This window comes from Somniosus microcephalus, chromosome 2 (genome assembly GCF_052327205.1).
Source record: "Somniosus microcephalus isolate GS21.2 chromosome 2, FLI_Smic_1.0, whole genome shotgun sequence".
Taxonomy (NCBI): domain Eukaryota; kingdom Metazoa; phylum Chordata; class Chondrichthyes; order Squaliformes; family Somniosidae; genus Somniosus; species Somniosus microcephalus.
In genome coordinates this window covers 142,984,914-143,008,891 of record NC_140988.1, presented here as the reverse complement: position 1 = coordinate 143,008,891, position 23,978 = coordinate 142,984,914, and the positions used below count along the sequence as shown (strand labels likewise).

The window sequence follows — 23,978 nt, the reverse complement described above, 5'->3', positions numbered from 1 at the left end:
CTTCTAACCTGTAAAGTGAATCTGCTAGAGCTCCATAAGTTAACGATATACCTTTTAACACTGCTGGCAATGTGATTAGTCTGTTCACATGCTACTTTTTAAGCAATCTGTATGGATTACTTTGAAGGTCTTAGCAAATAATGTTAAAAAACAGACGTGTCCATGTTACCCAGAAACATCTTCCAACTAGCATCTTAAATAAAACTAAAAGCTCTAAATTCATTTTTGAGCACTAAATTAGGCCAAAGGTCTCAGAAAGCACAGCTGTCTTGCAAGCATTGAACATAGTGAAAGACTCCCTGTAGAAAAAACACATACCTGCTTGGTAGGCTTCCTTTATTTCTTTTAATTGTTGGTTGGTTCTTGAAGCGAGAATTTCAATCAGTACATTTTCATTCGTGCCAGGTCCCTAAAGAGATTAAATTTAAGGAAATTTCAGCACAGAAGTCATGTTAAAGTAAGATTTATTTCTATTTCTGAATGTCCTTTCCACATTGTTCCCACTCTCTGGATGAGAAAGTTTACAAGAGTCTGCAGAATTTTCCACTGCTGTGTAATCTTGTCTGGAAGACTGACTAGAGCAGGCAGAAATCCAAGCAGTAATACTAGCCTACTGTTATGTACCCTTCTCCTCGGGAATAGCATTCCATTTTTATTTTGAGTTCTTCTGACCAATGAAATTCAGGGGGTCTAAATAACAAAACTAAAATTAAACAGCATTGGAGGGACGGGGGTGGGAGCGCAGATGGTTCAGTGGGTCAGCACAATGTGCTTTGATGAGATGAGAATTCAAATCCAACCCAGACTGATGTGTTGAGATGAAATTTTATGCATTTTAAATAAAAATCAAAAAATGATGGAAACCTGAACTTCATTATGTAACAAAATAAAAAAAATATGTACAGTAGCAAGAATGTTTGGGTTGGAGCTCAAGCTAGCAGATATAGAAAGAGTGAATATGGGCACGGCTTTTCTGGGAGGATATAGAGAAAGTCATGGAGGCAAATTTACCATTTCTTATTCCTGTGCATATTGGATTATCTGAATATAGTGAATAGAAAAATAAGGCAAGCAGGATTGCATGCCCCAAGGTAGCCCACCCAATTTTCTGTCCATTTAACAGATAGAAAAATCAGGCAGGCTCCCTTTTTTATTAAAATTGTTTTTTACAATGCAGGCAACACTGGCAGGGCTATATTTATTACCCATTCCAGCTGCCTTGAGGGCATTAAGAGTCAACCAGATAATGTGGGACTGGAATAACATGTCAGGTCCCTTTTCTGAAGAACATTACTAAACCAGTTGGGTTCTTAATGCCAATCTAGCAGTTTTTATGGCCATTTGTTTCTGGTGCCAGCCCACAAATTACCAGAATTCAATTTCACAACTTACCAGGGTAGAATTTGAACTCACAACCTCCAAGTTGCTAGTCCAGTATCATAACCACTAGGTTACTGTACACTATGGGCATACAATACTCCCTACCTAATTTTCCTCTATGTGCTGTGCTCAGGTGATCCAATATGCCCAGGAATAGGAAAATCTGCCACATTTTGTTTGTTTTTAGATTCAGATATATTGAGACATTCAGACAATGTGCGAATCTCCTGTCTAACTTGCTCACGTGCAGTTGCTTTCCATCCATCTCATAAATGCATTGCCTCTCCTTCAAAAAAACCTCTTTCTTCACTGCAGAAATATTGCAATTTGTTAGCCGCAGTATGTCCGTTATTGTGCCTTTAGTAATGTACTGATAAAGCACTTCCTCTACCAGCACAATGACTCATTCATTGCCAGGGTCAATTTAAGAGCAATAATGGGCCAGAATTTGCTGTAGCAGGGCAACTAACAGCGTTTGCCATTAGTTAGACGGCCCCTGCACCCTTCAACTCAAAATGTTTTCCCCACAATGTTGCTGAAAGTGCGAGCTGATAACGGTGCAGCGAGGGAAACCGGGCATCTGGGACCTGAGTGAACAGGAAAGCAACAGGGTATCTCCTTAACCAATGAGATTTAAGGATTGGGAAATAAACACAGGAAGAACTAAGAAGGAGGGTGAATTAAAGGGGATGAATTCGATGTAAAATCAGGTACAGAAAGAGAAATAAAGAAAGGCAAAGAAAGATTGGATTAAGAGAGAGAGAAAAAAAAGAGACAGGAAGGAAAAGTTAGAAAAAAAATTAAAACTTGACATTTTAAAAATTTCCCTGAAAAATTCAAAACCTGAAGGAATGAGACTCCACACTTGTAATAGTTAATTTGCGGTGCCAGAGAGGTTGATTGGAAGTCATTTACACTTATCACATTGTTAAAAGGGTACTTTTGCTTGTAATGACAAGACTTAACTTTCTGTGTCGAGTTTAATGGGCAAATACAGCAAGTTCATAAAAAATAAGAGAGAGGCTAAGTGCGAGATGGCATTTTTGTGAAGCTAATGGCAGAGCAGCGCAACTCGGCCAGCAACTTCTGGATATTCACATTTAACTGCATATCTGCTCCTCGCTTGAACTTGCTGTACCATTTACACATAAATAATAGTGAGCGCCATTAGCCTAGACGTTATTTTGACAGCAAATTTTGGCCCATTATATATTTCACGATGATAACGCAGTGATATACTACAATACTGATTCTTATCTTGGTCTGTATTTTCACAGCTCTCTAAACTCAGGGAATATTGTGCAGCTTAATTGGTTAAGTGCTGGAGTCAGAACCGGAATATATTGGATTTGAACTCTGACAGGATCCACTCAGCCTTTTATCCTTTCAAGTTTGATAAAACAAGTAGCATACCTTAAGACTAGGAGAAAGCATGAGATTGCATAGTGTTTGCTATACACTCCTAATATCTGTCCATGGTCACACCTGATTATTCATAGGAACAGGAGTAGATTATTAAGCCCCTCGAACCTGTTCTAACATTCAATTAAATCACCGCTGACCTGTACCTCAACTCCATTTACCTGCCTTTGACCATATACCCTGATACCCTTACCTAACAAAACATTATCAAAGCAAAATACAGCAGATGCTGCAAATCTGAAATATAAACAGGAAATGCTGGAAATACTCAGCAGGTCAGGCAGCATCTGTGGCGAGAGAAACGGAGTTAACGTTTCAGGCCGGTGACCTTTTGTCAGAACTGGAAAATGTTGCAGATGGAACAGGTTTTAAGCAAGTACAGAGGCAGGGAAAGGGGGAGGGGAGAGGAAAGAACAAAAGAGAAGGTCTGTGATAAGGTGGAAGGCAGGAGTGAAGTCAAAGCAGGAAACAGCTGCCGAGGAAGAACATAAGAACATAAGACGTAGGAGCAGGAGTAGGTCATTAGAAGATGTGGCTATGAAAGCGAGCTTTAGTAATTGCTTGATCAAACACGAGTAGGGAAACAGAAATCAATGAAGGTGAACAAGGTAAAAGAGACAACCTAAAATCCCATCGGCGAGAAGAGCAGAACTTCTTCAACATGACTCCACAGATGCTGCCTGGCTTGCTGAGTAGTTCCAGAATTTTTTGTTTATATTTAAGATTTCCAGCATTCGCAGTATTTTGCCTTTGTAGTAGTGTTTAATTCACTGCCACTTCTCTTCCAGGAATGCCCACCTTAAAATATTGTGTACAATTCTGGGCACCGTACTTTAGAAAGGATGTCAAGGCCTTGGAGAGGGTACAGAGGAGGTTTACCACGATGAGCAACTTCAGTTATGTGGAGAGACTGGAGAAGCTGGGATTGTTCTCCTTAGAGCAGAGAAGGTTAAGTGGAGACCTAATAGAGGTATTCAAAATTCTGAGGGGTTTTGATAGAGCAAGTAGGAAGAAACTGTTTCCGCTGGCAAGTGGGTCTGTAACCAGAGATCATAAATTTAAAATAATTGTCAAAAGAACTCTCAGGGAAATGTGGAGCATGTTTTCACACAGAGGGTTGTTCTGATCTGGAACGCATTACCTGAAAGGCTGGTGGAAGCAGATTCCATAGGAACTTTCAAAAGGCAATTGGACATGTACTTGAAGAGGACTAACTTGCAGGATTATGGGGAGAAGGCTGGGGTGTGGGACTAAATTGGATGGCTATTTCAAAAGCTAACAGACCAAATGGCCTCCTTCTGTGCTATAAGATTCTATAGGAACATAGGAATTGCTAGATATAAAAAGACCAAGGTACATTTAGTTCACCTTCTACCATCCTGGTAGTCACATGATACAACAATAATGGAGTTGTTGACTAATCTTAGCAACTAATCTCTATCAATTACTCTACAGCAGTCCCAGACAGGAGGTGAAACAGCTAGTCATGGTCTACATTATCTAGTCCCTTTAGAATACTAAAAACAGCAATCACATCACCTCGCAATCTTCTCTTTTTCAGTGAGAACCTGCCCAATATACATAATCGCTGATCATAGGCCAATCCCTCCATCCTCTCATTCATTCTGGTTGTCCTCTTCTGTATCCTTACAATGGCTGCAATATCCTTGTTCTACTACGGTGATTAGAACTGTACATAGTATTCTAAGTACGATCACACCAATGAATTATAAAGTGGCAGGATTACCTCACTGTTTCGGCTTAATATTGACCTTTTAATTCATCCCAACATCTGACTTGCTTTACTCACTGCCACTGATCATTGTTGCGATATCTTCAATTTATTTTCAATCAGGATCCCCAGATCTTAATTTTCCATACACATTATTTTCTTTCAATTTGAGTAATAGTACCTTCCTAGGTTGTTTGTCCCCATGTGAAGCACTTTGCTTTCCTCTACACTGAATTACATCTGCCACATGCCTACACAATTCCCAAATATATTCGAATCCTCCTGTAGCTTATCCTGTCCAGCTTTGCAGTCTACCACCTTCATTGAAATGAAAATTGGGCAGTTTGTATAATGGCGACCTATCTACAATGCCAGTTTTATACCAAGGTGGCAAGTTGAATCTAGTTATAGATTTGGAGGCCTTCAGCGCCTTCATACAGAAAGGCTGGAAGCAGGGTCAGAAGCAAGAACACAGCATTCTCTCTCTCTAAGCTCAGGAATGACATATTTTGATTAATGAATACTATGATAACCATTTTGCTAATAGATCATTCATACATGCAGTTGTTATTCTTTAATGTTATTTATCATTATCAGCAAAACTGTAATTTCTCAGTTACTACATTTTGTTTGAATGCAGACAGTAAAATTTGAAGTCTACAATGATAATTCACAACAGCCAGATGTTCACAAAAGCAAAAACTAGCACACAAAAGTCAAGTCATTCACCATATCTAATAATGGTCAGAGAGGCATGAGTGTGTGCACACAAGCACACGCACACACACCTGCACTGTAGCAGCAAACTTGTGCCTTAAAAGAACTTTAAGAAAGCATATTCAATACTGGTAATTTTACAAGCCTGCACTGCTGGCAGGGAGTCTCACCAGCCAGCAATGAATATCGGAAATTTGGCACATATTGCCCACGATTTCCCAACCATAAGGTCAGAAGAACATGGGCAGGATCTGCACTGCTGACGAGTGAGGCTCCCAATGGCAGTGTGGACTTGGACAATTACCCCTAGCATTCACACAGCTCAACTCAATTCCGTGACTCTTTCCCTTGCTGCGTAAAAGTACAGAATATTAAAACTCTTCCTCCATGAAGAACTTGCCTGCATAATACTAATTTTTTTTTAAATATATATTTTCATGAGTTTACATTCATGTGCATATTTTATGCAGCCAGTGCACATTTTGATTGTCTGGAACCTGCAGGTCTGCAACCCAACACTTACCCACATGAAATTAGTGACCAGCTATTTTCATTCTATTGTGCAAATAGGATTTGATCTACCCACATACAGATATACACCGAGTAACCTTAGAAAACATCTCGCAAACGAGGTTAATTGAAAAACAAATGACAGATATTCCATTTTATATTTTTCCGGGATATTCCTCGGGGGTTCACCCAATTGATTGCTGTAACTTCAGCAGAAGAGCACCGGAATCCCTGTTTATGCGCATAAATGGGGGTTCTGCAGATCTTCCGAAGTTATGGTGGCTGGTAGGTGAATTTTCTCATGGGTTCTCCCTATGTCGATGCAAAGCAATTTTCCTTGTACCCTGACACAAGGGCAGGAATTTTAACTTAGAGGCGGGTAGGGATTTAACCAAATTTAACGGCAGGACCTGATTAACATTTTCCTTCTGTTTCCCGTCTACAGCCAACCAGATGGAGAGGCTGGCTGTTGCGTGGGTAGGCCTGAGGCACCAGGCGCAGAGAGAAGGGGAGGGAGGAATCAGGGTGGGGGTGGGGCAGAAGGCCAGGATCAGGGGGTGGGTCGGAAGGCTGGGGATCACCGGGGGGGGGGGTCGGAAGGATGGAGGTCAGAGGGGTTGGAAGGCTGAAGATCGTCAGAGGGATCAGGGGCTGGAGATGGTCAGCGGGCTCAGAAAGCTGGAGATCGTTGGAAGGGATATTGGAGATCATAGGCCTCGTCGGGGGTGGGGGGGCGGAGCGGTGGGGTGGGGTCGGAGGGAGATTGGAAGGGTTGGGGGGTGGTCCGATTGTGGGGCAGGAACATTGGATCCAGCAGGTAAGTGGAAAGGTACTTATCTCCTGGATCCAACAGTCCTCACCTTCCTTTAGCTGGCAGGTTCCCTGAGGCCAGGAAAACCCAGCCATCCAGTGTTAAATTTAAAATGGAGCTTCAAAATGAGGCACATAGCCGCATTATAATATTTAAAGGGCTGGATTTTGCTACGGGGGCGGGTTGGAGGTGGGAAACCCACATTCGGGCTTGTTGTCCCGCCTCCATGGAGATGTGGCCAACCCACTGGATTTTCCTCTGATTGACCTTGTTGAGCCCGCCCTGTGGGCTCAGCAGGCCATAGGGCCACCCGGCAACAGGTGACGTCAGAGATTGACATTTCATCTGTCAAAAGCTTTTGGCACATGAAATATCAGTGTTTAACAGCTGTTTGAAGCTGTCAAGCACTGAAAAACTGCTAATTCAGCCTCAGTCCTTTCTCAGGATAACTTTAAAATCATTTTGCTGTAGAAACAAAGAAGCTGATTTTTTTTTAAAAATCGGAGCTTCTGTGGTTCTTGCAGCCGACTCCCGACACCGGAATGCAGGACTCCTGTAAAGGTAAGTAAAAGTAAGTTAAACTTATTTAAACACTTGCAAAACACTTACCTTTGCACTCCTGCACCCCTCACTCACCTGAACACTGGGCATCTCGACCCCTCCAAGACCTCAGACCCACGTCCCGCCTCGAAAACTTTTCGTGGTTTGGAGCTGTCGGGAAGCCCACAAACCTGCAATAAAAATCGCGAATAGGCAAAAAACTACCTGTTAACTACCTGTTAACAGGCAGTTTAATTGCCTTTAATCCCTTCCCGCCTCTGGGAGTCGGGTTCCAGCACTTGTCGGGAACCCGACTCCTATGAAATTGACATGGAGGCGGGTTGGAGGCGGGATGGGGTCGGGACCCCCGGATCTCCGATTTTTATCACCCACACGCCTCCAACCCGACTCCAGGGGCTTAGGAAAATCCAGCCCAAAGTGTCAACAAGCCTCCTGCGAGTGGGTTGGCTGCCCAACCCCTGTCCCACCTCCATTAAAACTAGAAGTGGGCAGTTTGGAGGCATGTTGGAGTCAGGATTCAGATTTTAACATGTTCACCTCCCACCCGACCCCAACCCACCTGTTTTTTGGGGTTAAAATCCCCCCAAGATGATTGATGCAAGGGGAGATTTTTCACTTCGCTCTCTTACACCAGTGGCTGGATGAGAGTGGAGTGGAATATTAGTCACTGAATCCGAGTGCTGGAATTGTGCTGTCTGATATTTTCTGGCTGGGCAGTGCTGGAGTGCACACACCTCATTAAAAGGCCAACAATTATGCAAATTAGGACGAGCCTTCCCTACTCCGTATTTCCCATTGGTTTGGGAACGAACTCCTCCAGCATAATAAAATCTAGAAAACAAGTGGAACTTGCAAACAGGTGTTTCCAGCTTACGTTCCTGACGCTGTAAGATCCCGTGCTATTGCAAGTTACAATAAAGTCGAATTTTTTGGACTTTTGGGTTAGTTTTTGCTATCTTTTTATTGGTTTCATTTTTTTTTGAAGGCTCCACAAAGCGCGGACCTGAGCGGGAGCCAGCAGCAGCGGAGGCAGCAGGAGCATAAATAGAGCAGCGGAGAAGGCCCAGGACAGAGCGAGGACCTGAACGGGAGGCGGCAAGATATATTTGGTGAAGCCAAGAAACAACAAAAAAAAATCAAAGAGTGACGTCACAGGACAGTGGTTAAATGATTGGTTGGTGAGTATTACCTTTTTCTTTTTCTCTCTAAGTTAGGGCAGTGGGTTTAGACTAGGAAGTTTAGTTAGTAGTCTAATAAATAGAGGCATGGCAGGGCACCACAGTCCTGTCGAATGCACATCCTGTGCCATGTGGGAAGTCCAGGATGCTTCCTGTGTCCTGGACAACCACACGTGCAGGAAGTGTCGTCAGCTGGAGGAGCTCGAGCACCGGGTTTCGGAGCTTGAGCAGCAGCTGGTGTCACTGCGGTGCATCAGCGAGGCTGAGAGCTACGTGGATACCACGTTTCAGGAGGTGGTCACCCCGCAGCTTAAGAGTGAGCAGGCAGAGAGGAAATGTGTGACCGCCAGACAGACAAGGAGGACCAGGCAGGTAGTGCAGGAGTCCCCTGAGTGCATCTCACTCTCTAACTGGTATTCAGTACTGGTGAGAGCAATGGTTCCTCTGGGGAGTACAGCCAGAGCCAAGTCCACAGCATCACGGGTGGCTCAGCTGTACGAGGGTTGGGGGGTGGGGGGAGGAGAAAGGTCAATAATGCAATAGTGATAGGGAATTCAACAGTTAGGGGAACAGACAGGCGTTTCTGTGGCCGCAGACGTGACTCCAGGATGGTATGTTGCCTCCCTGGTGCCAGGATCAAGGATGTCACTGAGCGGCTGCAGGACTTTCTGAGGGGGGAGGGTGAACAGCCCGAGGTTGTGGTCCATATCGGTACCAATGACATAGGTAGAAAGAGGGATGAGGTCCTGCAGGCAGAATTTAGGGAGCTAGGAAAAAAATTAGTAATCTCAAAGGTAGTAATCTCCGGATTACTCCCGGTACCATGCACAAGTGAGTACAGAAATAGGAGGATAGAGCAGATGAATATGTGGCTGGAGAGATGGTGCAAGAGGGAGGTCTTTAGATTCCTGAGGCATTGGGGCCTGTACAAACCAGACAGGTTGCACCTCAACAGAGCTGGGACCAATATCCTTGTGGGGGAGTTTGCTAGTGCTATTGTGGAGGGCTTAAACTAGCTTGGCAGGGGGAGGGGAATGTGAGTGTAGATTTAGTAGGGAGAGAAGCAAAGCTGGAAATGGAAGGCAGTAAATTACTAGGTAAGTTTGGAAGGCAGGGGAAGCAAAGGCTAGAAAATAGACAACGAGGCAGTTTGTCAGTGTTTAATAATGGTATATACGTCAGTGCAAGGAGTCTAGTGAACAAGGCAGATGAGCTGAGGGCACAGGTAGACAAGTGGAAGTAAGATATCATAGCTATTACTGAAACATGGCTTAAAGAAGGGCAGGAATGGCAGCTCAACATTCCTGGTTACAGGATTTTCAGATGAAATAGAGAGGGGGATAAAAAAAAGGAGAGGGGGGTCGCAATATTGGTTAAAGAAACAATTACTGCTGTGAGAAGAAATGATGGACAGGATTTTCATTGGGCCGTGGAAGTGGGATTGGAGGCGTGTGAGGGGTTAAAATTGCATAAACTGGCGGGCGGGTCCAAGCCCGCCTCCATCCTGCCTCCATGCAATTTTAAATGATTCGTGTCTAGTGGTCCCGTCTCCAAGAGGCGGGATAGGCCGTTAAGGTGCTTAATAACCACTAAATTGGCTCTATAATGCCATTTTAAAAGGCCTTTGTGAGTTTAACCCTTTTCCCACATGAAACATGCCTGTTCTGAAACACGATGGTGAAACCTGGCAGGAGCACAAGTGGATTGCTGACTCTCAGCTGCAGCTCCACCATTAAAGAGGAGATTTGATCAGCCATCATTTGCAGGTGGCAGGACTTAGTTGTTTCAGGTCTGGGGGAACTTTTAGAAGGCATAACCACAGCTATGGAAGTTTGGAGCCTGACACACATCTCCAGTGTGACCTCCTGGGAAACCCGTCTCGCCACCTTCACTCAGCGCTTCCTCAACTGAGGCATATACCAGAAGCATGGGAGCCATTTATTTCCTTCCTTTCTGGGCATTAGATGAGGAAAAAGACCAGCCGTGGCACCAGCAGGACCAGGAACAACAGCAGCACCAACATCAGCAGCAACAACAGGAGCACCAAGCTGCTGCTCACCCACCTGAAGCTGCACAGGCCAGAAGGGGCCAGCGCATGGAAGCCCGTTGGTGCAGGAGATACCCCCCAAACAGGGTCTACAGACACAGGGTCAGCTACATCAACATGTCTGAGCAGCAGTGCCAAAGGCGGCTCCGACTTTCGCGAGAGGTAGTGGGTGACATCTGCGCAATGCTGCAACAAGACCTGGAGCCCAGAGGACCAGGTGGACAACCCTTACCAGTGGCTGTCAAAATCACCATGGCACTCAACTTTTTTGCTTCAGGCTCATTCCAGGGATCAGCAGCAGACATCAGCGGCATCTCCCAGGCTGCTGCACACACTTGCATCACGCAGGTAACCGATGCCCTCTTGGCCATCGCGCACAATCACATCCATTTCACCAAGGATCAAGCAAGTGTCACGGTGCGTGCGGTTGGATTAGCTAATCTGGCAGGCTTTCCCAGGGTGCAGGGCGTTGTTGACTGCACACATGTGGCCCTTAAGGCACCCCACCGCAATCCGGGTATTTTTGTCAACCACAAGGGCTTCCACTCCCTTAACGTTCAGCTGGTGTGTGACCACAAGAAGGAAATTTTGCATGTTTGTGCCAAGTACCCTGGCAGTTGCCATGACTCCTTCATACTGCGCCAGTCTAGTGTGCCTCTGCTCTTCAGCCCGCCAGACCAACTTAACGGATGGCTTCTTGGAGACAAAGGCTATCCCCTGAGGATGTGGCTAATGACGCCGTTGAGGAGGCCAGCCAACGAAGCTGAGGAATGCTACAACTCCAGCCACATGTCCACCAGATCCATTATCGAGCAAACCATCTGTTTGCTGAAGATGTGCTTCAGATGCCTGGATAGATCAGGTGGAGCCCTGCAGTACTCAGCAGCCAGGGTCTCCAGAATCGTCGTGGTTTGCTGTGCACTTCACAACATGGCACATCGTCGTGGCTTGCAGATTCCTGAGGACCAAGTGGCTCCTCACATATCCTCCTCAGATGAGGAGGAGGAGAGCGAAAACGAACATCTTGTAGATGCCCATCAACCAGTAGCAGCAGTACGCGAGATCATAGCTGCCCGAGATGCAAGGAACGCACTCATCTTTGCCAGATTTGCTTAGCCTAGCCACTCAAGGACTTTTGCCTCGCATCTTCTTACCTGAGCATCAACAATGGCCAAGAACCAGCTGACTACTAGCAATTGGACCACCATAATGACAATTCCAAGTAATCCTAAGCCCTCAATGTGAAAGTCCCATTCGCGAAATGAAACAAGCCACAACTACAGCAGTAACCATCAGATTTTTTATTAACATTATTGATCTGATGGCTTTTTCACATAAAGCATCAAATTTCACCCAAGTGACTACCCTTGTGACTATTTGTGCAGTATCTTTCTCTTACGCATGCTCCTACATGGTGCTTGCCCTGTGGCTTCAGCAGATGTGGAGGCCCCTTGCTCACTTTCCTGCTGCTCCTGTCTCGACACCTTTGGCGGGCGTCCTAACATAAGAACATAAGAATATAAGAAATAGGAGCAGGAGTAGGCCAATCGGCCCCTCGAGCCTGCTCCGCCATTCAATAAGATCATGGCTGATCTGATCCTAACCGCCAATCCACTATCACAGAACCATCTCCTGAATCTAACAGAATTAGACACACGAAATAGGAGCAGGATCAGGCTACACGGCCCCTGGGCCCGCTCCGCTACCCACAGGGCCATGACCGATCCGAACCTAGACTCATGTCCAAATTCCTGCCCGCTCCCCGTAACCCTTAATTCCCTTTACTTCTAGGAAACTGTCTATTTCTGTTTTAAATTTATGTAATGATGTAGCTTCTACAGCTTTTTGGGGCAGCATATTCCATGGACCTACCACCCTCTGAGTGAAGTAGTTCCTCCTCATCTCAGTCTTGAAAGAGCAGCCCCTTATTCTAAGACTATGCCCCCTAGTTCTAGTTTCACCCATCATCGGGAACATCCTCCCCGCATCCACCCGATCCAACCCCTTCACAATCTTATATGTTTCAATAAGATCGCCTCTCATTCTTCTGAACTCCAATGAGTAGAGTCCCAATCTACTCAACCTCTCCTCATATGTCCATCCCCTCATCCCCGGGATTAACCGAGTGAACCTTCTTTGTACTGACTCGAGAGCAAGTATGTCCTTTCTTAAGTATGGGCACCAAAACTGTACGCAGTATTCCAGGTGCGGTCTCACCAATACCTTGTACAACTGAAGCAATACCTCCCTATTTTTATATTCTATCCCCCTAGCAATGAAAGCCAACATTCCATTGGCCTTCTTAATCACTTGCTGCACCTGCATACTAACCTTTTGAGTTACGTGCACCAGGACCCCCAGATCCCTTTGTACTTCAGTACTTTCCAGTTTCTTGCCATTAAGATAATAACTTGCGCTACGATTTTTCCTGCCAAAGTGCATAACCTCACACTTTCCAGTATTGTATTCCATCTGCCAAATCTCTGCCCACTTACTTAGCCTGTCTATGTCCCCTTGCAGGTTTTTTATGCCCTCCTCACTCACTACTTTCCCTCCCATCTTAGTATCATCTGCAAACTTTGATATGTTACACTCGGTCCCCTCCTCCAAATCGTTAATATAGATTGTAAAGAGTTGGGGCCCCAGCACTGACCCCTGCGGAACACCACTAGTTACTGATTGCCAGTCTGAGAATGAACCATTTATCCCAACTCTCTGCCTTCTGTTAGATAGCCAATCCTCTATCCATGCCAGAATATTACCCCCAATCCCGTGATTTTTTATCTTAAGCAATAATCTTCTGTGTGGCACCTTGTCAAATGCCTTTTGGAAGTCTAAATACACTACGTACACTGGTTCCCCTTTATCCACCCTATATGTTACTTCCTCAAAGAACTCCAGCAAATTTGTCAAACATGACTTCCCCTTCATAAAACCATGCTGACTTTGTCCTATTAAATTATGATTATCCAAATGTCCTGTTACTGTCTCCTTAATAATGGACTCCAATATTTTACCTACCACAGATGTTAGGCTAACCGGTCTATAGTTTCCAGCCTTCTGTCTACTGCCCTTTTTAAATAAGGGCGTTACATTAGCAGTTTTCCAGTCTGCTGGGACCTTTGCTGAGTCCAGGGAGTTTTGGAAAATTATTACCAATGCATCCACAATCCCTACCGCCACTTCCCTCAAGACCCTAGGATGTAAGCCATCAGGTCCAGGTGATTTATCCGCCTTGAGTCCCATTATTTTACCGAGTACCACTTCCTTAGTGATTTTGATCGTGTTTAGCTCCTCCCCCCCCCTATAGCCCCCTGTTTGTCCAGTGTTGGGATATTCTTAGTGTCTTCTACTGTAAAGACTGATACAAAATATTCATAGTGTTTTTGCCATCTCCATATTTCCCACCATTAATTTCCCGGTCTCATCCTCTAAGGGACCAACATTTACTTTAGCCACCCTTTTTCTTTTTATATAACTATAAAAACTCTTACTATCTGTTTTTATATTTTTTGCTAATTTACTTTCATAATCTATCTTCCCTTTCTTAATCAATCTTTTTGTTATTTTTTGCTGTCTTTTAAAGTTTTCCCAATCCTCTATCCTCCCACGAGATTTGGCTACCTTATATGCCCTTGTTTTTAGTCGAATACTATCCTTAATTTCTTTACTTAGCCACGGATGGCTGTCTTTTCTTTTACACCCTTTTCTTCTCAGTGGAATATATATTTTTTGGAAGTTGTAAATTAACTCCTTAAATGTACACCACTGATCATGTATTGTCTTACCCTTTAATCTATTTTCCCAATCCACTCTACACAATTCCGCTCTCATACCTTCATAGTCTCCTTTATTCAAGCTTAGCACGCTTGTTTGAGATCCAACCTTCTCACCCTCTAATTGAATATGGAATTCAACCATGTTATGGTCACTCATTCCAAGGGGATCCTTTACTAGGACATTTTTAATTAATCCTGTTTCGTTACACAGGACCAGATCTAAGGTTGCTTGCCCCCTGGTCGGTTCAGTTACATACTGCTCAAGAATGAGCAGTCCTCTGGGGTTGCGAACCTGTGAGGCTTATCAACAGTCTGCTGCTCCTGCGGCTGTGCAGGGGTTGAGACGCCGATCTCAGCTGGGTGTGGACTCTGGTGGGGCTCTGACCGAGGGCTCAGCAGTGGCATGGAAGTGTGAGCACTTGGAGAGGAGCCCCCACTTCCTTGATGTCTGCCACCAACTTCCCTCTCATGGGTCAGGTCCCCCTCAGCGCTTGCAAGTGGCTTGAGAGCACCTTGCTGCACATCAGGGGAGCCATGGGGACCCGTATCTGCACTGGCAGTCCTACTCAGAAGGACTTCCATGAAGGTCTGGTTTCTCTGCTCAATAGATGCCCATCGCTCCCCCAGAGATGTCATTCTATTCTGAGCACTCACCATGTTTTCTGCACTCTGGTGACTTATCACCTCCATGGAGGTTGCCATCCTTTCCATGGTGATGCGTTCATGCGCCAATGACTCCACAAAGGCTCTGCTCATGTTCGCTATGGACTCCTCCATTTGCTCCACACTCGCAGCAACCCTGGAGACAAAACCTGCATGTGTTCCTGGAGTTCCAGCACCACTGATCTTGTAGATGGACCCAGAGGCAGAGGGTCGACATGCAGCTGAGCTGAGCTGGCAGAGTCCTGCGCCCTCTGATGAGGACTCTCCACTGCTGTCCCTGTCTCCACAATCTGCTGATGCTCACTTGTGAGCTGTGATACACTAGGTGACAACACTACTCTATGTCCCGAAGGTCCCACCGAGGTGTGAGTGTCTGCGCTGGTGCTAGGTGCGATGAATTCTGCTGACACTGCGCCCTCAGAGGTTGCTGCTTCCTCTGAGGAGTCTGGAAGCTCAGGCTCTTCCTCCTGGACAGTGGGGACGGATGCTCTCGATGCTCCTGTGGGGGAGTATACGAAAGAGTTAGAGATGTGAGGTCAAGGTTACATGCACATTGCATATTGCAGATGATCATAAGTCCATCTGTTAGAGCTTCAGAATCATTATCAGCGACTCATGCAATGTCAATGAGAGAGATGATAAACTATTCTGTCACCAGCTTGCTGTGACACACCCGTCTGTCCATCCCCCCACTTGCGCATCATCTTCCACTCTGACAATTTCCAGGACCGCCTCCTCCCAGGGGGTGAGCTGGGCTACTGATGGTGGCCCTCCTCCTGTCCTGGCTCTTTCCCTTTTATTGTGAGCTCTCTTTTCCTGCAATGAGGGAAACAAGTGGCGTTTGAGTGAGAATGAAGGAGTGAGTGTAGAGATTCCATAGCATAGATACTTAGAAGGAGACAAAGATGGAGTGAGGTGGCAAGACCAAGGGTGTTGTCAGTTGTTTTCATAGCATCACAGTGATAGGGAGTGTGAGGGCTGTATAGTCGAATAGTTAGGTGAAAGTGAGCATAGAGAGAAAGGGAATGGGTAAGGGTGCATGGATGTCAGTGTCAAGTGGGATGTGGAGGAAGAGATTGCTAAAGCTGAGTGCTGGTGAGAAGGCAATGGGCATCAGATTGAGGGTGATGGGAAATGCATACTCACTTTTCCAGTACGCACAAGGTCATGAAATCTCTTCCTGCACTGTATCCAGGTTCTGCGGGTAACCGTTAAGGAGTTGACCTCCTCTGCCACTTGCAGCCACACTGCCTTGGTCTGCTGGGGAGGCTTCTTCCTCCCTGATGAAGGGAAGAGCACCTCCTTCTGAGCTCTTGCTCCCTCCACTAAAGCCTGCAGGGCAACATCGTCGAAGCTGTGAGCAGCCCTAGGTCTGTCGCTGGCCATTGTGACTCCAGGTTCCTCTAACAGTAAATGCCAAAAGGTTGGCAGCCTGCAGAAGAAGCAAGGCTTGTTGCAGACCTTAAAGGCAGCAGCAATGATGACGTCATAAGATGCGATTTTCTGACTGGAAACACTAATTTGCCAAGGGTTCCCACACGCTGGAACTCAATTGGACAATTAAGTTAAAATAGCATCAATCTCCCACATCGATTTATATTCGTGTGGATAACACGAAATGCGGATTTCACAACCCCAACCCGCCCCTGAATGAAAATCCAGCCCGATATGTTAGAAGGGAGTGTACTATAGACCCCCAAATAGTCAGAGGGAGATAGAAGAGCAAATATGTCGGCACATTTCTGAGAAGTGCAAAAACAATAGGGCAGTAATAGTAGGAGATTTCAACTATCCTAATATTAACTGGGATAGAATGAGTGTAAAAGGTATAAAGGGCGCAGAATTCTTAAAATGCATTTAGGAGAAATTTTTTAGGCAAGTCCAACAAGAGAGGGGTGGTCCTGGACAGGTGGAAATGGAGTATTTTGGTGGTAGTGATCATAATTCAGTTAGAATTAGTATAGTTATGGAAAAGGACAAAGATAGACCAGGTGTAAAAGTTCTCGATTGGGGAAAGGCCAATTTTACTAAGTTGAGTTGTGATTTAGCAAAAGTGGACGGGAAACAGTTACTTGAAGGTAATTCAGTGTCAGAGCAGTGGGAGGCATTCAAAGAGGAGATAGTGAGGGTCTAGAGCGAAGAAAAAGGATGGGACTCCCAAGTCTAGAGCCCCCTGGATGTCAAGGAGTATACAGGGTAAGATAAGGAAAAGAAGGGAAGCGTTTGTCACATACTGAAAGTTCAATGCTGCAGAAAGTATAGGGGAGTATAGAAAGTACAGGGGGGAAATTAAAAAGGAAATTAGGAAAGCAAAGAGAGGGCATGAAAAAATATTGGAAAGTAAAATCAAGGAAAACCCAAAGATGTTTTTTTAATACATAAAGAGCAAGAGGATAACTAAGGAATGAGTAGGGCTGATTGGAGACCAAAAAGGTAACCTATGTGTGGAGGCGGAAGATATGGGTATTAATGTGGTTAATGAACACTTTGGGCTCGATTTTCCAAGCCCTGAGGAGGCGGGTTTGGAGGCGGGAGTGGTGGGAAAATTGCAGAATCGGGGGGCAGGAACCCATCCCGCCCCCAACCCGCCTCCGTGCCAATGTCCCAGGAGACGTATACCCGACCTGTGCTGGGAGCCGCCTCCCCGAGGCGGGAAGGGGATTAATGCCAATTAACTGCCTGTTAACAGGTAGTTAACAGGCAGTTTTTTGCCTAATCCCTATTTTTAGCCCTGAAGTGTGGGCTTCCCAATGGCTCCGAACCACGCCAAGTTAGCGAGGCAGACCGTCGGTCTGCAGGGGTTGGAGGGGTCGAGATGTCCGTTGTGCAGGTGAGTGATGGGTGCATGTGTGTACAGGTAAGTGTGTGAGGAAAGTGTAAAGTGTTTTAATAAGTTTTACTTACCTTTACTTTCTCCTGCAGGCTTCCTTCCTTCAGTTCTCAGGAGTCCCTCAGCCCACCGGCACAGAAAGCAGAATGGGCAGTGAACTGTCAAAAGCTGCAGCCTCTGCTTTCTGGTCTGGAGAGATCTCTAACTGAGTCTGAGTAGAAGGACTCAAGTTAGAAGACAGATTGTCAGTGTTTGACAGCTTCACAGAGCTGTCAAACGCTGATTTTTCATCTGTCAAAAGCTCTTGACAGATGAAATGTCAATCGCTGACGTCACCAGTAACCAGGTGTCCCTTAATTGGCCTGCTGAGCCCACTGGCTGGGCTTAACAAGGTCAATCAAGGCGAAATAGCATGGGTTGGCCACGTCGATGGAGGCGGGAGTACAACCCAAAAAGTGGGAGTCCCGCCTCCAAAAGCTCCCCATTGACAAAATCGAGCCCTTTGCGTCTGTCTTCACAGAAGAGCGGGATGATGCAGACATTGTAGTTAAGGAGGAGGAATGTGAAATATTAGATGGGATAAACATATTGAGAGAGGAAGTATTAAGAGATTTAGCACCTTTGAAAGTAAAAAAATTACCAGGCCCGGATGAAATGTATCCCAGGCTGTTAAGAGAGGCAAGGCAGTAAATAGTGGAGGCTCTGACCATCATTTTCCAATCTTCTCTAGCTACAGGCATGGTGCCAGAGGACTGGGGGACTGCTAACATTGTGCCATTGTTTAGAAAGGGACAAAGGGATAAACCAAGTAATTACAGGCCAGTCAGCCTAACCTCGGTGGTGGGAAATTTGTTGGAAAAAATTCTGAGGGACAGTATTAATCGTCATTTAGAAAGTCACGGGTTAATCAACAACAGTTAGCATGGATTTGTTAAGAGAAGGATGTGTCTGATTAACTTGATTGAATTTTTGAGGATGTAACGAGGAGGGTCGATAAAGGTAGTGTGTTTGATGTAGTCAACATGGATTTTAGCAAGGCCTTTGACAAGGTTCGACATGGCAGGTAGGTCAAAAAAGTAAAAGCCCATGGGATCCAAGGGAAAGTGGCACGTTGGATCCAAAATTGGCTCAGTGGCAGGAAGCAAAGGGTAATGGTTGATGGGTGTTTTTGTGACTGGAAGGCTGTTTCCAGTGGGGTCCCGCAGGGCTCAGTACTAGGTCCCTTGCTTTTTGTGGTATACATCAATGATTTAGACTTAAATGTTGGGGGCATGATTAAGAAGTTTGCAGATGATACAAAAATTGGCCATGTGGTTTGTAGTGAGGGAGATAGCTGTAGACTGCAGGAAGATAGCAATGGACTGGTCATATGGGCAGAAAAGTGGCAAATGGAATTCAATCTGGAGAAGTGTGAGGTAATGCACTTGGGGAGGGCTAACAAGGCAAGGGAATACACAATACAGGAAACTCTTTTTTATCCGGCACCGACGGGACCGGCATGGTGCCGGTTGATCAAAAAGTCCGGATTACAGAGAGGTATACTTACCAAGGTACGAGAGCCCCGTACACGGCCACAGGTGCAGGAACCCCAGTTACACGGCCACAGATCCAGGAATCCCAGTTACACGGCCACAGATCCAGGAGTCCCTGTTGCACGGCCACAGGTGCAGGAACCCCGGTTACACGGCCACAGATCCAGGAACCCCGGTTACACGGCCACTAATATATAGTAAAACTTACCTGAACCTACTCCTGAATTTTGCCAGTTAAGAGAGAGTTTCCTGTAAATGGTAGGATACTGAGAAATGTAGAGGAATAGGGGGACCTTGGTGTACACGTCCACAGATCCCTGAAGGTAGTAGAGCAGGTAGATAAGGTGGTTAAGAAGGCATAAGGATACTTTTCTTTATTAGCCTTGGCACAGAATATAAGAGCAGAGAGGTATGAGAGTTCTGGTCACCACATTACAGGAAGGATGTGATTGCACTAGAGAGGGTACAGAGGAGATTGACGAGGATGTTGCCAGGACTAGAGAATTTTAGCTATGAGGAAAGATTGGATAGGCTGGGGTTGTTTTCTTTGGAACAGAGGAGGCTGAGGGGAGACTTAATTGAGATGTATAAAATTATGAGGAGCCTAGATAGAGTGGATAGGAAGGACCTATTTCCCTTAGCAGAGAGGTCAATAACCAATGGGTATAGATTTTAAGTAATTGGTAGGGGGATTAGAGGGGAATTGAGGAGATATTTTCACCCAGAGGGTGGTGGGGGTCTGGAACGCTCTGCTGAAAGGGTGGTAGAGGCAGAAAGCTTCATCACATTTAAAAAGTACTTGGATATGCATTTGAAGTGCCATAACCGGCAAGGCTACGGACCAAGAGCCAGGAAGTGGGATTAGGCTGGATAGCTCTTTTTCAACCGGCGCAGACACAATGGGCCGAATGGCCTCCTTCTGTGCCGTAAATTTCTATGATTTTATGATTCTATTTTTACTGCTAATTTTCCCTTTTTTTTGCTACCATCTACCATTCAGGCAAGTTGGCTTATAAGTTGAAACAGTCCTTACTGCAAAGGATTCCTTTGAGAATCCTCTTGCCCTTAGGAGGCATAAGGGTGAAAATGACTACTATAGGCATGAGCAGGGACAAGTGTGCCTTCATCAGAGCAGGGCTCAGCAGACTCTCTTCTACCCAATGGCATACAGACAGTGCCAGTTACTGGGCATGTCCAAGGAGCCCTGTCTTCACTGCCCCCACTCCACCAGGGAGGCAGTCCCAGAACTTTGCTGTCTCCTGCAATCAGAACTCCAAAGCTACACGGACCCTTAACAGAAGCCCCTCAGTCACATATCAAACCGACATGCTGGTTCACGACTTTAACATATTGTGTGCTGGGATATAAAACATTTACTAAAGGAGCAGTTTGCTGCTACAAGCTAAATGCTTGCTAATATCACCTATAATCTGAACAAAACTAGTGTGGGATCTGAACAGAATCAAACTGGAAGAGCTATACAAACTGGATATAAGCAAATCTTCCAGAACTGCATTTCACTCTATTTTGTTTTGTTTACAATATGAACTTCATGCTTTAGTACAACCATGTTCTTGTGATGTAGAGAGTTTAATGCAAAAAAGTTTGCAATACTTTTGACAAGCTGACAATCTACTTCCCAACTGATATAGAAGAACAAACTTGCAAGTAAAAGAAAAACAAACTCACCTCCATTGCTTTTCCTAGCTCCTTTGCATCAAATAGGGCTGGTGGCAACACCAGAGCAGTGATCACATTTTTAAAGTCACCAGAGAGGTCACCTTTTAAATCATCAATTAGTTCCTGAAACAGAAAAACATATCAGACAAATAAGATGTAATAAAAACGTAGAATAGAACCATTTAATCATTTTAAACAAGATTGGTCACATCTTCAGCACATCCTAAAGTACTTCACAACCATTCAATTTTAAATGTAGCTACTGTTGTGTTGTAGGCAAATACAGCAGCCAATTTGTACACAGCAAGGTCCCAAAACAGCAATGAAATAAGTAACTAATTAATCAGTTTTGGTGATGTTGTTTGAGTAAAGAAGGTTGGTCGGGGCATGAGGAAAACACCCCTATTCTTCAGGGATCTTTTACAGCTACTTGACAGACCAACAGAGCTGCAGTTAAAATTTAATCTGAAAGATAAATTAATGGAAATGAAAATCAGGCGGTTTCTATAACAGGCAGCCAATCCACAATGCTAGGTTTATGTCAAGATAACAATGCAGCACTCATGCAGTATGCACTGAAACGTCTGTCTAGATGCTCAAGTTGTAGAGTGGGGCTTGAATATATAACCTTCTGGCTCGAGGCAAAGGTGCCACCACTGATCAAGCTGGCACTTTAATTAAGTTAGCTTTTCTTTGCCCCTGATAGAAAAGCCTCAAGTTGCCTGCTCTTCAACGATAACATGTTAACCTCACACAAGTGTTTAGTTCATGGGTATATCAGTTAATCATATAATCTTACACTTGACCTCTTCATAAACAAAATGCTCTGATCATTTATTTAAGGAGGTGATAAGAGCATAAAAGAGCTTGTTTCAATTTCAAATCTATTGCTACCTGGTCTGTTCTAACAAATGTAAGTATACTGTAGCTTGCACTGCTGGCACGTCCGTGTTCCACCTCACCGCTGGTACAGGTTAGTGTCGGTTGTGACGGCTTTTTGCAATCAAATAGCAATACTCTACACCCCGGGAAGTTAAGAAGTGCCATTATAGCATCTGCTATTTTTGGAATAAATCAGAAAAATATTATTACCCAATCAACAGTCCTATTGATGAATTTTGTGAGCATTGGTGGACACCACTTGCTAACACAAGATTTATTTAACAACAGTCTCGATAACATTCCTGCTTTTATATTGCAATTGCTGAATATCTCAAAGAAGATAAAGTTAAATGCAGTCTTTGAAAATTAGTCCTTTGAAAATTAATAATGATCACACTGTTGAGTTCTGACAGGACTGTTTCTTTTAATTCCCCATTATTTAGTTATTTTTGTCATTCTTAAGTTTCACATGATTCCCTGGAAGAAGAATGTGGGCAGAAAACCTGTTCCCAGACAATTGTGTTCTGCACTTGGGCAGTGGGAAGTGTGTCACTAATTCTTTTCACACTTTCTTACAATAAAGGTCCCCCTCTTCCTTGGCCATTCCCCAGACAACCCCTGATGAGTGAACATATCTTCCTCCATTTGCTAATGTGAATGAAAAAGTTGGTGACAACTAGAGGAAAATATACCAGCAAACCAGGAATTTGATGTGAAGAACGGTGTGTAAACTGAAAAAGATATGTATTTTCTTTAGCGATATAATTAGGTCTGGAGTGAATAAACCAGATTCATAAAGGTTTTGTGTATTTCAGTCAATATGAAGGTACAGCATTTTGGAGTTACCATGGAATATGGGTTCATGTCCGCGATGCACCATTATGGTGAGTTCCCAATCTTAGTTATACTGTTATGAAGAAGTCCCGGGTGGAAATCAGATAATTACCCATAAGAAATATGAAAAAAAGCAGCAGAATCAGGAAGGTCATCTTGGATCATTACTGGGACATTCTCGTGCTCATTAGTACAGTGGCATTGACATACGTGATGGGTGAGGTTATAAAGTATAAAGAGAGGGAGAACATTTTTAAAAAATTGTCTATTCAGGCCACATACAATAATTCGACCATAGCAACAATTGTATCTGCATGCACTAAATTCAAGGCAAAAATCCATCCTATGGAGCCAAAAATTATATCCTCATTGACAGAATATCTAAACAGCGTGAATCTTAATACGCACACGTCCACACGTCCCCTTATATTCATTACAGATCTGTTGACGTTGCCAGTTGCTTCTGTGTGTCAGAATTTCAATGATTGCTTGTTCATTAGTTCCTAAAATTAGATTTAAAAAAATGGAAGTCAGCGTCTCAGTAGGGGTGCTTGGAATGTTGTAACTTTGGGCAGGAGTTAACGAACACTTGGTTTTAGGCAAATATTCTTGAAGCATTTATTTGTATATTGACATGAAAATCAGTAACAAAGCAAAATAAAATCCCCAGTCTACAAGCAGCTAAGTCAATTACTTCCAGTAAAAAAATATTCTTGTATTTTGGTGAGAAATTATACAGATACATAAAGTACCAGATTTCCCCTTCCTTGACCTGAGGAATATGATTCAATAAGACTCTTAAATGTAACTGTAGGATATGCTGCTCTTAAATATGAAATACATATTTGTCAATAATATACTTTTTCCCCTACCACCACGTCATGGAGAAAAGCAGAAGTAACAATATGTTTGATAATTAAGGATGAAGATACACTTATAATGCATCTCCTAATTACTTGCTAAACTACAACTGCAAAATTAGTTCAGAATTTTCATTGTATGCCTTGAAGAAAGTGGATAGTCTTCAGAGATGTGCATTGTTGACATTGAAAGCTACTGGGTTTAGCCTTGGTTCTGCAATTGTTGTAACTATTCATAAGTTTACAACATTTTCAAATTGCTCTGGGATGGGAGAAATCCATAACTGCCTACAGGCAAGGTGTCCTCTTTACCCAGCTACTGTTACTACTCCAGGGAAACTCGGCATTCCTTCTCCAGCTTAATAGATCACTCAATCATTAATGGTCCCATAGGGAATAGACCAGCTGGGGTTCTAATGGATACTTCCCAATTAGAAACCCTCAGCAATGGCAATCTTCCTACCGAACATTAACCATGATCTTAAAAAATGGCTAAAAGACTGGAAATATTTCAATATTTTTATTGGTCTTTCCTGTCAATTATCTACAATAGATAAAAT

The 23,978-nt window shown here is 44.3% G+C and overlaps 1 protein-coding gene and 1 long non-coding RNA gene across 2 annotated transcripts in view; one reads left to right on the top strand and one right to left on the bottom strand.

Annotated features, from left to right (window-relative positions):
- The window catches only part of anxa3a (annexin A3a), a 114,588-nt gene that overhangs the window by 48,531 nt on the left and 42,079 nt on the right, over window positions 1-23,978 (bottom strand). The window contains exons 5-7 of the mRNA XM_085963242.1: window positions 22,967-23,061; window positions 20,852-20,965; window positions 319-409 (exon numbers count right to left, since the gene is read on the bottom strand). Coding sequence (XP_085819368.1) covers window positions 319-409; window positions 20,852-20,965; window positions 22,967-23,061 — 300 coding nt within the window. The remainder of the gene's footprint in view (window positions 1-318; window positions 410-20,851; window positions 20,966-22,966; window positions 23,062-23,978) is intronic.
- Window positions 7,499-23,235, top strand: LOC147122992 (uncharacterized). The gene is made up of 3 exons (XR_015073031.1): window positions 7,499-8,019; window positions 8,119-8,311; window positions 22,308-23,235. It is a non-coding gene; the product is annotated as an uncharacterized LOC147122992 (long non-coding RNA).